General features: G+C 39.2%; 2 protein-coding genes and 2 pseudogenes across 2 annotated transcripts; 2 read left to right on the forward strand and 2 right to left on the reverse strand.

Annotated features, from left to right (window-relative positions):
• Nucleotides 1-5567: 5567 nt before the first annotated feature.
• LOC121990538 lies at nucleotides 5568-8000 on the forward strand (annotated as a pseudogene).
• A 697-nt stretch (nucleotides 8001-8697) lies between these two features.
• Nucleotides 8698-9192, reverse strand: LOC121991384 (dirigent protein 1-like). Its single transcript, XM_042545393.1, has one exon. The coding sequence runs from the start codon at nucleotides 9190-9192 to the stop codon at nucleotides 8698-8700; it is 495 nt and encodes a 164-aa protein (XP_042401327.1).
• A 1424-nt stretch (nucleotides 9193-10616) lies between these two features.
• On the forward strand, nucleotides 10617-12686 carry LOC121991385 (annotated as a pseudogene).
• Nucleotides 12687-12872: 186 nt separating this feature from the next.
• LOC121991386 lies at nucleotides 12873-15998 on the reverse strand. Its single transcript, XM_042545394.1, has 6 exons — nucleotides 15755-15998; nucleotides 15474-15568; nucleotides 15270-15325; nucleotides 13849-14079; nucleotides 13685-13752; nucleotides 12873-13188 (listed from the first exon to the last, which is right to left on the reverse strand). Exons 1-6 carry the CDS (start codon nucleotides 15996-15998, stop codon nucleotides 13142-13144), a joined length of 741 nt encoding a protein of 246 aa, XP_042401328.1. The 3' UTR covers nucleotides 12873-13141.
• Nucleotides 15999-16534: the final 536 nt, after the last annotated feature.

Genomic DNA, 16534 nt, shown 5'->3' on the forward strand with positions numbered 1-16534 from the left:
TCCAATTTTCAAGGTTAGTCATAAGAAAATACCTCATTCTTACCTTCCAATATGCGAAGTCGTCGCGGTCATAGAAAGGTGGAATGGTGATGTCTTCTCCGAGTTTATCCATCTCTAGCTTGTGCTCCCTCGGGTGTTAATCCGGCGAAGAGTGATCTCGCTCTGATACCACTTGTTAGGATCGATGATCACGGCTAGAGAGGGGGGGTGTGAATAGCCACCCCAAATCGTTCGTTTCTTTCTACAAATCAAGGTTAGCGCAGCGGAAATAAAACGAATAGAAACGAAAGCGGAGAATAGCAAACCTCAAACTCGATGGATGTAACGAGGTTCGGAGATGAAACTCCTACTCCTCGGCGTGTCCGTAAGGTGGACGAATCCGATCAATCCGTCGGTGGATGAGACCCCGGAAAACCGGCTAATATAAACTCCTTATGGGTGGAGAAACCTCGCCACAATGTTTTGCAAAAGCAATACAGGAGTAGAAAGCAGCAAGAAGCAAAATACAATACAAATGTATGAAACATCTTCGCTTACTTGCCTTCTCTTCGACTGGATGAAGCAGCAGCTTCTCGGATCCAACCACAACAGCAACAACAACTGATCAGTTGGTCCCAGCCGAGTGGAAGCTCACAAAAAGCTTCAGGAACGAAGAGCTCAGCAAAGCTCGCAGAAGAACTTGCAGCAGCAAGAAGAAACAGAGAAGAAGAAGAAGAAAGAACTAGAGACAAGCCCTTGAACTCCTTTTATAACCTGCACTCAACCTACACTGCACCTGCGAAGAACAGAAGACAGAAGACTAGCCGTTGTGAGCCAACGGATAGTTCTGGACCGATCAGGCTTCATCCTGATCGGTCCAGGGCACCTCTGATCGGTCCTGGTGACCGATCAGGCCCCAGTCTGATCGGTCCCCGGACCGATCCCACCTCTCTGTAAGAGAGGTGGCTGCGTCTCTGATCGATCGTGGAGACCGATCAGACTCCCTGCTGATCGGTCTCCAGACCGATCAGATGACTTACAGAACCCTTCTGTTTGTTATCTGATCGGTCACCAGACCGATCAGATACTCAGGCGTATCGCTGGATCGGTCACCAGACCGATCCAGGTTTAGAGCTCCAGCCCTAAACCCTAAATGGTCCTGAGAACGAGCTACCGAGCCCTCTCTTGACCTAGTCCGGAGAACGAGCTACCGAGCCCTCTCTGACCACAGTCCGGAGAACGAGCTACCGAGCCCTCTCCGACTTTCCGTGCCAAGTCTCCAACTTGGTCTTCTCCGTGCCAAGTCTCCATACTTGGACTTTTCCCGTGCCAAGCTCCCTGCTTGGACTTTTCACCAGATGTCTGGTCAACCTTGACCCATCTGGATTTCCCTTGCCTGGCTTCACTCACCAGGACTTCCAAACTGCCTAGCTTCACTCACTAGGTCTTTCCCCTGCCTGGCTTCACTCACCAGGTATTTCTCAACTGCCTAGCTTCACTCACCAGGACTTTCTCCAACTGCCTGGCTTCACTCACCAGGACTTTCACTTTCACCTAGCTTCACTCACTAGGACTTTCTCCAACTGCCTGGCTTCACTCACCAGGACTTTCACTTTCACCTAGCTTCACTCACTAGGATTTTCACCTGGCTTCACTCACCAGGATTTCCTGACTGCCTGGCTTCACTCACCAGGACTTTCCGAACTGCCTGGCTTCACTCACCAGGACTTTTCGAACTGCCTGGTTTCACTCACCAGGACTTTCCGAACTGCCTAACATCCCAGTTAGGACTTCCCAGTCAAGTATCCGATCAACCTTGACCTACTTGACTCTTTTTCATCCAACCTGATCAGACCTTGATCTGTATCTCTCCGCATGAACAACTGCACCTGCATTGTCCATGTCTACATGTCTTTCTGTATTGTCAAACATCGAAACCATGACCAAGGTTTACGCTTGGTCAACTAGGTCAACCTTGACCTACTGGAAATTGCACCAACACTTAACACCATCAGTATATTGATGGAGAGTAGCAGCGTTATCGAACTTACCGAGGTGGTCGTCCGGGTCAATCGTGCCGCTATACTCCCCAATTGCCAGGGGGCGTAGTGCCTCGGGAGTGGATCCTGCAGAATCGCCTTGGAGAACTGGCGATTAATCCGTTCGGGGGATGACTCGGTTTGAGTCACTTTACCCTTTTTGACGTCCCGCGCCGAAGCCTCATCGGATGACCCCTGGTTGGCTTGGGCGAGATTGGAGGGCGTCTGGAACAGGGCTAGATGAAATGGAATCGGGGCTGGCGGTGCATCTCCTGGCATGTCGGTCTGCCCCTTATTCTGTGCCCAAGTGGAGTATTGCTCCGGTCAATCTTCTTGCGCCGCTCGGCCACCTGATGCCGAAGTCGCCTGCTGCACCAGCCGCTCGGCTAATGCTTTTTGTTGTTGTTGCTCCACGATTTTCACTGCTCTTGCCTCGATAAGAGCATCGAGATCCTCTTGAGAAAGCGTTAAGGTGTGCGGTCATCCAACTCCTTCCATCTTCTCCTCTCGGATTCAGGTGCGTTCCCACAGACGGCGCCAATTTGATCATGTCTGAGAGTCGAGTCGACGGACGCTGGGGACGTGGTGCTCGCTGCTGTCTTCGGGTGAGCTCCGAGGTGACGTGGACCTACGGCGAACATGTAACAAAGCCGAGCCGGGAAGGGGTTCCCGACGATGACCCTCCAACGCTCAAGTCAGGCAACGGCGAGATGAAGCAGAAGCAGAGTAACGAGACTGTAGCTACAGTGAAGAATTGTGCATACCTCCGTTGAAGTCTAAAGGTCCTTATATAGGATCCCGAGGGGGCGCGTGCATGCTCGTCGAGGCTTGCATGCTTCCCAAAGCATACCTCAAAATGGACGTGTCAGAAAAGTGTGTCTGACGCCATACCGCAACCGTCCGAGCATATCTCCTACATGATAGTGGAAACTTCTACCGTACAATCTTCTGTCCGGTCTGATCGCCGACCATGCTGTCTGTTGGCGGCGCATGTCTCGAGAAGAATATCGCCAGCTATCCATTTTGTCCTCTTCTCTTGTCCGTTACTAGGCCGAGCGGGAGAGCCGCTCGGTCGCATGCTCGGACACAACCTTAGTTGTTTAGTAGCTTGGCCGAGCGGACATGCCGCTCGGCGCATCGGCTCTTTTATACGAGAACCCTTGAGCATCGGAAACTCGACCTACGATCGAGCTGTCTTCCCGCCGACATGGGCGCTATCACGGTCGATCGACGAGGTGACCTCCCCGCTCGGCAAGACTATTGGACTGACCATCTTGACTTTGACTTCCACGTGTCTTTGACCACTGTACGGTCGGGCCCCCTCCTTCACCACCGGATCAGAAATCTTAAAAAAGAGATCTATATCGAGCAATAATCGAGTTTTATCATCAAAAGGTAAGAAGAAAAAGTATACAAATTAAAGAAAACTATTTATAGACTCAAACAAGCAATAAACATTTCTCTTCACAAATTCTCTCTTCCATCCTCATACATTCTTACAAAGTTTCTCATATATTCTTGTTTTCTCATCGTAGATTCATCCAAATTCCAACAAATCTGGTGTGTGGCAATAAACACTCCTCTTCACAAAGTCTCTCTTCCATCCTCGTACATTCTTACAAAGTCTCTCATATATTCTTATTTTCTCATCGTAGATCCATCCAAATTCCAACAAATCTGATTGGTGTGTGTGTGTGATATTCTGCTCACTCATATGCACAATGTTGTGAGTGCCTGAGTGGGGTGAGGTACCCAGAATTACTCGGGGTGCCCCGAATGACTTTCGGGCGTCCCGTACATGCGAGGCACCCATGGGGGTGAGTAGCATATTTTTTTAGAACTTAGGATTTATAATTTAATATTTTGTCTTTAGAGTTTGGATTATGATATTAAAGCTAAAGATTTTTTTTTAAATATATATATACTATATAACTCAACCCCTAAATACTAAAGACTTTTATTGGCACAACCAATAGCTTAAAAAATAAATAAAAAAATTGATTGAGGTACCTCGACCTGTGAGGGGCACCCATGTTGATGCTCACGATGGATGTGCAGGCTAACAGCTTCTTATATACAGTATTTTTCTACTGTGAATGGCGCCCAACAAGCATTGTTTTCATTTTTTTTTTGTTAAGCTCTCAGCTATATATATATATAAAAGATTTTGATATCTTGCGTGCCCGCAGGATATCACTCGTTTTATTTTTTAAATTTTTAAATTTTTTTTTTTAATTTTTGAATTAAAAAATAATTAAAATATTTTTTACAAATTTTATTTCTAGGGTTCTAAGTTTTGAGTTATAATTTTTAAGCTTTTTTTTTTTTTTTAATTTTACCTCTAGCTAGGGTTCAGGCTTCCCAATTAGGTTATAGTGCTTGGTTTAATAAAAAATTTAAAATAAAATAAATTTAAGTATTTATTGAGTATTGTAATATATTGAGGAAATATATTAATGTATTAGAAACTTATATAAGGAAATATTAATTTTTTAATTGATTTTTTAAATTTAAAATATTAAAAAAATAAAAAAAATCGAGTGATCTCCTATATATATATATTAACGGTTGATCCCCTTGCTTCTGGACCAGGACAAAGAGATTGGTGGGAGGCAATGATCCCCAGAGATTGGTGGGAGGTAATGATCCCCATCTGTTAATAGGTAAGGGGCCATTGCTCCCCACCAATGCAAAGGCTAGCTCAGGGACTAGTCTAGTCTTTGCGGACCAGAGGATCTCATCCTCATATTAACAATATTGAAGTGTCTGGATTAGGCATCCGAAATATATATACACACACTTGAGAACCTAAAAACCTTTTAGTTTTAAATATTTTTTAAATATTATAATCTAATCCGTAAATTCTAAAGACAAAATTAGCTAATTGACTTAATCGTAGAGATAACAAAATTTAAAAAAAAAACTACCAAAAAAACATACGGTATTTAATCCAAGCACCTCAATACTGTTAATAAAAAAAAAAAATTGATGAATGCCCCTCCAAAAATAAAATTTAATTGACTTAATCCTAAAGCTAACAAAATTAAAAAAAAAAACTACCAATAAAATGTACGAAATTTAATCCAAACGCCTTACTACTGTTTGTTAATAAAAAAAAAATGGATGAAAGCTCCTCCAATACATTGGAGGTGTCTCAAGTCTGGACGTTGATGAATCCGTAACAAACGGTTTGTAGGATAAATTATATATATATATATATATATAATTAAAAAATAGTAGTTGTAATTTTTTTAAAAAAAAAAAGACTTTTGCTTCTTCTCCTTCCCGCGAACGTTTCTTTACACAAACCTATTTATATCCTTAGATCCCTTGTGAAATCCTAAATCTATTGCACCACCGCCGTCGCCGTCCGTTAATCCTAAATCCCTCGTGAAAATCCTAAATTTCCACAAGTCGTCGTTGCCGCCGCCATCGTCGCAGAGTAGCGAGCATAATTAAACCGCTTCGAATCTTTTTGTTTTTTTTTTAAGTGTGGATTCGTTGTTTAAAGTTGTGTTTTGCAGATTTGTGCAGACCCTTCGTGGAAGAATGGTTGGTGGAAGACCTTTAACAGGAGACTTGAACATTTGGTTCAAGCGCCTAATTTTGTCCGGTGATGGAAGGAAGATTGAGGAGACTGGAGAAGTGATGGCAAGGTGGAAGGACCTCCCAATGGAGCTTTTACTGCGAATTCTTTCGCTCGTGGACGACCAAACGGTGATTGTGGCTTCAGGTGTTTGTACTAGCTGGAGAAAAGCTTTGCGGTTGGGGCTCACAAAATTTTCTCTATCATGGTATTATATATTCTCCCTTCTGTGGGGTTTTTTTTCACTTCTTTTCATATTTATAGTGTCGTTTACTTTTGACTTTCTTATCTTATTGCCATTATTGGTTGTGTATTGGTTCCAGTAAAGAATCTTGTTGCCTTTAACTTTATATGAATTTTTTTTCCTAGCCTTTTTTTGTAACTTTGTTCAACTAACAAAACATCCTCTACCTTTCCCTTAGTACAAGCTGCACATAAATCCACATAATCTCTCAAAGTGCCTTATCTTTTAAGAATTCTCATTTATGATATTGCTGATGAATCACGATTCCAAGTTTCTGACACAAAATATGTCATGCATATTTATCTCACAAAGATAAATATGCTGGATGTTGAAGAGAGTTTTCCTAATCTGACGGGAATGGTCACATTTGTAAAGTTATCACACTTCTTTGTGACAGTGAAACTATTGTTGCTTCCTTTGGTATTTTGTCTGTCTCAACATCTTGATTACTAGTCTAATGAATGCACATTAGATTGTTGGTTGCAGTGTGATACCCATGTGGAAGCTATAATTTGTTCGCATAATTCATAAATATCCTCTCAAAACTTCTCATACGCAGTACAGATGTCATTTCAACTCTCACATTTACATGAAGCACTACTCTTGTAAGATATTTCAATCATGTGCCCCTTGACGCGATACTGCTTATGAACCTGTTTGAGGGTTTATGAATTATATTTATGTTCTGCATTCATGTGCCTTAGTTTAGGAGCTTGGTGGACACCATAAATATACTATCTTCTTTAGTACATATCAATTGTGTAAAAAATTCGAGTCACTAAAGAGGGCTTGATATATCTCATGTCTTTGAAGTCCTATTCTGTTAATCCTGGTTGCAGGTGCAAGTATCAGATGAACAGTCTTGTGCAGTCACTTGCCCCCAAGTTTATCCAGCTGCAGGTTTTGTCTCTTAGACAGAACTGTAGATCTCAGCTTGAGGATAGTGCCGTGGAGATTATCGCTAGTTACTGCCATGAATTGCGGGATTTAGACCTGAGCAAAAGTCTCAGGCTGAGTGATAGTTCTTTGTTTGCTTTGGCTCATGGATGCTCTCACCTGACGAAACTCAATATTAGTGGATGTGAAGGTTTTAGTGATTCTGCTCTTGCATACCTTGCCATTTACTGTAAAAACCTGAAAAGCTTGAATCTTTGTGGATGTGTGAGGGCTGCAACTGACCGTGCTCTACAGGTAGGTACTCATGCTTAGTAATTTGGTACTCTACTATCCTTTATGAACTTACAACTAGAAACTGATAGAAGTATTTTTTTTTCCAGGCTATCTCATGCAATTGCTGTAAATTACAATACTTAAACTTGGGCTGGTGTGAGCATGTTAGCGATGAAGGAGTTATCAGTTTGGCGGCAAGCTGTCCTGATATTAGGGGTTTGAACTTGTGCGGTTGTGTACAAATAACAGGTAATATACTTGAAGAGTTCACAAACAGATTGTCGTAATAAATGATTAATAGTAGATATATTTTTATATAATACTAATAAGTCGTGATTTGTAATGACAATTCTAGGTGTTCTTGTTTATCAATTTTGCTTGATTGGACCTAGTAGACAGTCTAGATGATTGGTTCTCATCATTTAATTTCTATCTTTTGAAGTTGTTTGTTCATCATAATTCATAATACCAGAGTGTAACCTTAGTTGTAGTTTTTATGTGACTTTCAGTAAGCATCTTTAGTTTGTTTGCACCCTGATCAGCTAGCATGCCATTCTTAAGAGTCCATTTTCGCTTAACCACCTTATATGTACCTTTTGTCTATTATTTCAGATGACAGTGTGATTGCATTAGCAAATGGTTGTCTTCATCTACGTTCTCTGGGTTTGTATTACTGCAAAAACATCACAGACAGAGCCATGTACTCGCTTGCAAACAGCCGCTCGAAGAGGAAGCAGGGACTTTGCTGGCAAGACAACAGTCATGAACAAGATGGGATAGTGAACCTGAATGTCAGCCAGTGCACAGCCTTGACAGCTACTGCGGTTCAGGCTGTTTGTGACTCCTTCCCTGGGATTCATACCTGCATGGGAAGGAATTCCCTCATCATAAGTGGCTGCCTCAACCTCACTTCTGTGCATTGCCATTGTGCTATCAAGCTCATCAGATCAGTAAGATAATCTCCGCGAGCCATGCTTACTAGCAATGCACTTCACAGTGCTTGAACGGATTTTATAAAACTAAAGGAAAAAACCTCACCAATCGAGCCTGTAGATGTATGCTTCAATCTTCTTACTCCTACGATGGTCGGTTGTATATATGCGAGTTTTATGGTCTATGTTTCCTCTAAATTAAGATCGGTATGTGCAAAAGGTTGGTGAATCCCAATGTGGCCTCTAGCGTAGTTTTGATGTTAGTGATCAGCCCGACCTTTTTGTTTGTCATTGTACTTATAATGAGGGACTCAATATATAGTTTTTAGCTTCTTTATTGCATTTATCTGAGGGCAATTTTCTGTTTAGTCTGTTCTGTTTCTGTTTCCTTGTAGAATTTTGACCACTGAATAAGGTGGGTGACCTATCCATTCAGATCATTTAAAGACAGATTTATGGGATTTAGACTTTCAAGAATTATCCCATTCAAAGAGAAGAGCTCTCTCTTTGTCCTTTTATTCTTGAATTAAGCAACATACATATAATTGCTTCCACATAATCTATATAGGACAAGTAGATCTCTTTTGCTGATTCTAAACAAAACCAGGCATCATTACAAATAAGATTCAAGATACAACATGAACAGTAGTAGAACTCTCTGCATCAGGCATTCATGGCACATTGATGTATGTGTATTATTGACTTGAGGACAATTTAATTGTTTGTGATACGAATTAAATATGTGACTTAATTTGAAGCAAAGTAAGCATCTATTTTTGCTGTGAGGGTTGTGGTGGAGTTGACTTGGCTGTTCAAGAGGTAGCCTGCCGCCAGCCGGAACTTCCCGGATCCACCAACGATGGTGTATTCCGACACGCCGACCGACTGGAACAACCCCAGGCCGGCGATCGAGCTCCCGTTGTATTTGCCGCCGGTGAACACGAGGTTGAACATGGTTCCGGAGGTGAGGTCGGTCATGTCGTCGGAGACCCCGAGCCCCTGCATGGCGCCCAGGAGCTGCGAGTTTGACTCGGGACCTGCCCGGAGGACGTTATCGAAGACGACGAGGTCGCCAAAGTGGCGGGGGTTGCCGAGGCTCACGGATAGCACAGCCGTCACGTTGTGGACGTAGAGGCGGAGGTGGTGGTGCTTCGAGGGGCTGCGGGCGGTGGCGATACTGAAGGCAGAGGCCGACAATAGGAGGAGGAAGAGGAGGGGAGAGACGGGCTGAAGTGAAGCCATCGGAGTTGGAAATGGACGCAATCTACTGGGCGTAACAGGATTCTATATATGGCAAAAAAAAAATCTAAGTAAAATCTGACGTCACTCTCATAGTGACAGGTAAGACACAAACAACGGGTCCAATCGGTTGTTTGGGTTGACTTGGTACTTGTATTGTATGCTCGTCACTGTCCAATTAGGTTGGTCAAGTCTTGAATTATTGATTTTAATTTTATAACTAGAAAAAAATCTAAAAATTAAGGAAAAATGATTAGTTTACGATATCTAAATATATAATATATCTGTTACCAGATTGTTCTATATCTTATTAACGATTTTGTCATATTAATTATATTTAATCACTTTTAACATCATTTACTTATATCAGTTAACTTTTTATAGTTTAATATATACTTTATTGCTTTCACGTCATCCATTTATTTATATTGGTCAACTTTTTGAAGTGTAACATATTTAAAGTGTTATTGTTGAAAATAATTTTGCTTGAAAATCAAACATAATATTGAACAACATATTTAAAGTGTAATTGGTGTTTAAAAAAAACACATGGATTAGTTTGTCACAATGAAATTATATTAACTTAATTAAGACAATCGATCTCTTGTCGGTATTTATTTGTTATCTTAATTAACAATTTTTTGGGTCTTATTGTCACTTCTAAAATGCATTCACTTATATCAGGCGACGCTTCACAATTTAATATATATTCAAAATATCATTATCGGAAATTAATGATTTAACTCTGGTATTGCATGAGAGATGCAGACCAACAATAATATGAATAAATTGTCGTTGTTGGTACATTTTGAAGAAAACAAAACAAGGCCCAATTTATTCGCTGGGTTTTTGAGTGTTAATTTATCTTCCATATTAATTTATAATTTTAAAGAAAGTCAAATTGATTTTTTAAAAGTAAAAGTCAAAGGTCCATTTTGACTCACATATAAATATAGCACTTTATGCCTTAAACAATAATAAATAAAATACATCTATAAATTAAGAAGTACCCATAATTTTTTAGTCTCTAACTATATATATATATATATATATATAGTGGCTTCGTTAAACTGAAGCCTAAACTAAAGAACTTGATTTTGACCAAGAAATTGTCATATGAAACTATTGTTTTTTCCTGTAAAAAAAATACTTCAAGCCATTCTTTGACAGCAATTGCTCAACTGTATACAATGCAAGATGGACCAATTAATTAGTATTCTACATGCACATATAGAATAATCAAAGTCAGCCCTTGAATATAATCCTGACAAAAAACCAAAAAAGAAAAAGTCAATCCTGGAATCCGTTGACTATCCGAATCATGATTTGCGTGTGTGAGTAATCTTCCTTATAATTTGAATAGGAAACATTTTGTTTTTCTTTTGCAAATATGTGCATAATAATATATTGCCCAACAAATCAGACATATGCGCAAGAGGAGCTACTCAAAAGGTTCATCAAGCCCAACAAGTCGTTCAGGGCCAATAATAACAATAATTGGTATTATATATATATATATATATATATCAAAAGGTTCATCAAGCCCAACAAAAGGTTCATCAAGCCCAACAAGTCGTTCAGGGCCAATAATAACAATAATTGGTATTTTATATATATATATATATATATATATATATATATATATATATATATATATATATATACAATACTGATATTATACGCGCCCTCTTTTGCGCTCCTGTGCGCGTCAAAGCCAGGTGGATATATTTTTTTTTCCACCTCTCATATTTTTTTAACCACGTCATTTTATTTTTTCCTTTCCTTTTCTAAAACCTAACTTTTCCTCGCCCTCGTCTCTGTGTTCCCCGCGACGTCGTTTCCTCGCCTCGCCTCTGTGTTCCCCGCGACGCCGTGCTCTGCGATCCTCTCTCGCGACGCACCTAACTTTTCCTCTCCTCGCTCGCCTCGCCCGCCTCGCCTCTGTGTCGCCTGCTTTGAAGAGGCCGCCCGTCGTCGTTTGTCAAGAGCCTCGGCGTTCCTCGCTCGCCGATCCATTATTAGTTATGGTCTGGGTGGCTCTTCCATGGCTCTTTTTGGCATAGTGGGTGGTGGTATTTACACAAAAGTTGTCTATGTTGGTGCTGATCTCGTCGGTAAGGTCGAAAGGAACATCCCCGAAGATGACCCTAGAAATCCAGCTTTTCCTTGCTTCTCATGCTAACCCTTGTGTTCGATGCACAAAATGTTTCACATGCGTTTGCCCAACACATTGTACTGTAAGAGCAGTTTTGCTACTAAATGGCCATTCTAATCCTTTCGCCTTTGTACAACTTACAGGTGATAGCAGACAATGTTGGTGACATTTCGAGTATGGGATTTGACCTTTTTGGCTAATATGCCGAATCAACAGCTGTTGCACTAGTTGTTGCCTCTATTTCTTCATTCGGGGTCGACCTTGATTTCACTACAATGTGCTATCCTTTGCTCATTAGTTCTATTTCCTAGACCATAGTTTGCCTGATAACTACTCTCTTCGCAACTGACTTCTTTTCTCTTCGCAACTGACTTCTTTGAGACAAAGGTTGTAGAAGAGATTGAGCCTGCTTTGAAGAAGCAGCTCATCATCTCCACTGCACTCATGGCTATTGGCATTGCCATTGTTACTTGGGTGGCCCTCCCATCATCTTTCACTATTTTCAACTTTGGTGAGCAAAAACAGGTTAAGAACTGGTAAGCTTTTTATTCCATTTGTCAATCAGTTCTCAGATGCTTTTTATGTTTCTCAATATACTAATTATTGGAGATGAACAGGCAGTTGTTTTTCTGTGTGGCAATTGGGTTATGGACTGGCTTGGTGATTGGATTTGTCACTGAATACTACACAAGCAACGCCTATAGGTAAAAATAAATGTTCCCATTCCTCTATTCAAGTATCAACATTATTGAACATTCTACCAAAAAGACATCCTTCAAAATTGATACTTACCAAAACATGATCCGTAGGTTTTTTTTTTTTACCATATGGTGTTGCACGTCTATTTTTTAATCTCCAATCTACTCTTGCATGCACTTTTTGGTATACGCCAATACCAAGGGTGCTTTTGTAGGTTAAATGCTCGGCATTGTTTACAGTTCACACATAATGCCTTGTACTTATTCTCATTTACAGTCCGGTTCAAGATGTTGCTGATTCATGTCGAACTGGAGCTGCCACCAATGTTATCTTTCGGCTTGCTCTCGGATACAAATCTATCATCATTCCCATTTTCGCAATCGGCTTCAGTCTTGCTGCCATGTATGCTATGGCTGTTGCTGCATTAGGCATGTTGAGCACTATTGCTACTGGCCTAGCAATTGATGCTTATGGACCCATCAGTGAAAGTGCTGGAGGTAATGTCGAGATGGCTGGAATGAGTCACAGAATTCGGGAGAGGACTGAGAATAATATCTACCATTCCATTATCAGATTCTCAAGATTTGCTGAAGCAGAGCTTAAGCTTTTCCACTCACAACATCGATGACTGTCCACACTTGATCTTGGCATTCAAGACTTGGTTTCAATGAGCAAACAGGCTGGCTACCAAGGAATAAGAATGATGACATTGTAGGTTGAAAATGTAGTGGATGTTGATATTGAAATGCATCTTTGTTTAAAATTTATGTATATCTGTTGTATATGATGCTTTTCTCAAGTAACCAAAGAGATGTAAATACAGTATTCATGTATTGTAACTGTCTTATGCATATGGGAATAAATGAATTTACAATTTACAATCAAAATTCAAAGTAAGCGATAAAGATTAACACTAACAGATAAAAAAAATTGCCCATCATTGCAACATTTAATTAAAGCTTCCAAAAATGATATGAAATATATATAAAAAATTCATTGTCAAGATTATGCAGCCGACTCAAATGTCTCTCCAAGCATTAGATCTGGGATATCATCATTTTCTCCACCTTTAGATGCTGCAGCTTCAAGTGATCGTCTCTAGAATTGCTTTGCAAACTTCCTCAAGTTATCTAGATTATCAGGACCTGAGGGACAAAATGTTCACTCAAATTTTAATGAGAGCATTCATAAGCATAAATCAAGCTAACATAAGTGTAATAGCTAAAAAAAACACATGTTTTCAGTAATAAAATAATGCATTTATCCATTTGAAAAAAATATATACATTTCTAGTGGAACAATGCATTTACCATTTACAAAAAAAAAAATATGCATACAAAAATGCAGAAAACTACTGTTGTTTAAAGTTAATTGGAAGCCAATGTATATATATATAAATTTTGAATATTAGTATTTTAAAACTAATTTTGTTAAACGGTAGGAACCCTATGCTCTAATGAGAAGATAGCAAGCAAAGCATTGAAGAAGAATACCATCGTCAGTCTCATACTTGTTATTGAATCTACAAAAGTTTTATCCTAGTGCATATTGTTTGAACCTACAACAATAAAGACAATTATTACTTTCAATATCTCAATCAATCAACTACTATAATTTTATAAAAAAAAACTTTGATAGTACCCGCTATTGATGCCAATTCTTCTTCATATGTGTCGTCATCGCTGTTATGATGATTATCTATAGTTGATCTGACAATCAACACATCGTTATATTTACAAATTTAATAAAAATAATTGATTAGCAAATAAAATTACCATACAAATATAGAATTAATCTACACATACCCTTGCTGTAAACTTGGACAATTGCGTTTGTCATGTGACACACCTCGATGCCCACATCCACGACATAACCGGGACTTTGAAGTTGACTTCTCCTTTGATGATTTTAGTCTCTTCCCACATCCCTTTGTTCTTATTGAAGAAGGATCAATAATATTATGAGATCTATCCATGGATTTCCTCTTTTGACCCCCATTGTCGCATGTTTTACTAGTATTCATCTCTTGAATTTTGCTGTAGATATAATCAAATTGTTCATCCAAGAAGTTTGCCCCCTCATCAGTCAAAGATGCATCATCAATTAATACTGAAGCTTTAATAGATAACCTTGAGTGTCTTGACATCAAAACCCTTTGTGGATCATCAATGAAATTTTGCTTACCCAAAGCATGTATTGCTCCAACCTTTGCATCTCGTGTCCATCGTTTGAGTATATATTTATCTGGCAAATGAAACACTTGGTTGATACGAAAAAAGGCTAACATATGCCTGCATGGAATGCCATCGAACTCAAATTTCCTACAGCTACAGAATATGTTGTCCTTCTGTTTGTCATGCGTAAGCACCCTTGGTTTGGAGGAAGAATTACTTTGAAATTTTATCACATGATAAATCACTGAGTCAACTCCCGTAGATGCTTGTTGCACATAATAACCATGGATCTCACTTATTTCATTTTGAAACTCTACCCATTTCTTTTTTGTGTACAACTTAACCATTTGAGTTTCCATTGGCCAGTTTGTCTTAATCCTGGGAAGCTCATTCATATCAATATGGTCAGCAACTAACTCATTGTGTCTTTGGTGTCTCAGTGCCCTATTGAAACGGATTATAAAATCCATCAATGAATTCTTATTTGAAATATACCTCTTGAAAAATGCATGTGAGCCTTCAGATCTTTGACTACTTGACATTCCAGCACAAAATATATGACTAAAATATGCTGGCACCCACTTGTGTCGCAATTCATACATCGAAGACAACCAATCATTTTTCTCCAAGTTAGCACACTTGATAACTTCTTCCCATGAATTCTCAAATTCATCAGGTGTGGTAGAATTTCCAATGACATTCTTTATGCTTTGGTAGTATTCACGAAAAGTCAAAGGGTCTAATTTATCTGGAAATTTGTTCAGTATGTGCCACAAACAATATCGATGCACTGTCTGAGGGAAAACTTGGGCAATTGCTTTCGTTATAGCAGGATCCTGATCAGTGATGATCACATTTGGTACACCTTTAGGCATAGCTTCCATGAATTTGTTAAACAGCCAAACAAAAGACTCAGTTTTCTCATCACTTATAAAGCCACAACCAAAAATAATTGTCTGATGATGATGATTAACTCCTACAAATGGTGCAAAAATTAACCCATATTTGTTAGTGTTATATGTTGTATCAAATACAACTACATCACCAAATACATTGTATGCCGTCCTTGATACATGATCCGCCCAAAAACACCTACTAAATCTGTTATCTGAATCAGTCTCGTAATCAAAGAAAAAAGCTGAATTCTTCTCTTTCTCATATGCAAATAACTCGATTAGTGTTTCAGCATCGATACCCTTTTGTTCATCCCTTAACTGTTTCTCAAAGTTTCTAATATCTCTTTCTGTGCAACCTACCAGCTCAGGTCCTCCATACTCTATCTCTAATAATCGCATTTGTTGGCAAGTTGGCACATTGGCCTCTGAAAACTGTTGAGTCAATGCTTTCTTTGCTGTCGAAACATTACGATGTGAGCGTAGCAAATGCACCTTTGAAGGAGTCGAAAGTGGATGATTATGACCTTCCATAAAGTTAGTGACAACCCAATTAGGTCCAGTTTGTTTCTTGACAAGTGAAATCTTTGACTTACAACCAGTTCTAATTTCGCCACGTGCTCTTTCCCTCGTCCGTAGATCACCTTTTGTTTGTTTATTTCGTTGATCATTTGTATATCCTTCTTTAAAGCATACAAATGTTTTCCAGACAACTTCATTTGTCATCTTATTTTTCTTGCTATTATTTATCCTTGCACTAAATCCAGATTCTCGTGCATATTGATTATAGAACGAAAATGCCTCCTCTATTGATGAGAATTCCATCCCATATTTTGGCTTTCGATCATCTGCAACTTGGGGAATGTATAGCTGATTATGTTCTTCCATTGTTGAGGAATTTCAGATTTAGATGAAGTGAAGTTCTGCATATCACCATATAGTCACAAAAACATTCTAAATCAAATAGACATAAGAAGATAGATGTTGCTGGATTTTGAAGGTTTGATAAGTACCATATAACAAGTGTATTGTTTGGTAGAATAGTTAAAAATTAGTTAGTAATCTAACATCACAGTGTTCTCATGTGGTGGTCATCGGCAATGAAAAATATTTACATTCAGCATCAAAGAAACAAATAGAAGAGAGAAAAATTATAATTATGAAGATCTAGTGTCCAGCATAGAAACAAATCAAATAGGTTAACAATGGCAAAAGTTTTACAACTATAATGATAACCATGGACAATGGGAAGTAGAATGGATGCATTATATCTTTGCAAATAAGCAATAAATCAAGGATACTGTAATGAATACAATTCTTTGCTTTATATACTAGGGACACTAGTATTTATACTTGCTATATTAGAGAATGAATTCACTAAGATGAGAATTCCTTTGATCTAAATGTCATAGTAGCATAATGGT

This window comes from Zingiber officinale, chromosome 6B (genome assembly GCF_018446385.1).
Source record: "Zingiber officinale cultivar Zhangliang chromosome 6B, Zo_v1.1, whole genome shotgun sequence".
NCBI classification, from domain to species: Eukaryota; Viridiplantae; Streptophyta; class Magnoliopsida; order Zingiberales; family Zingiberaceae; genus Zingiber; species Zingiber officinale.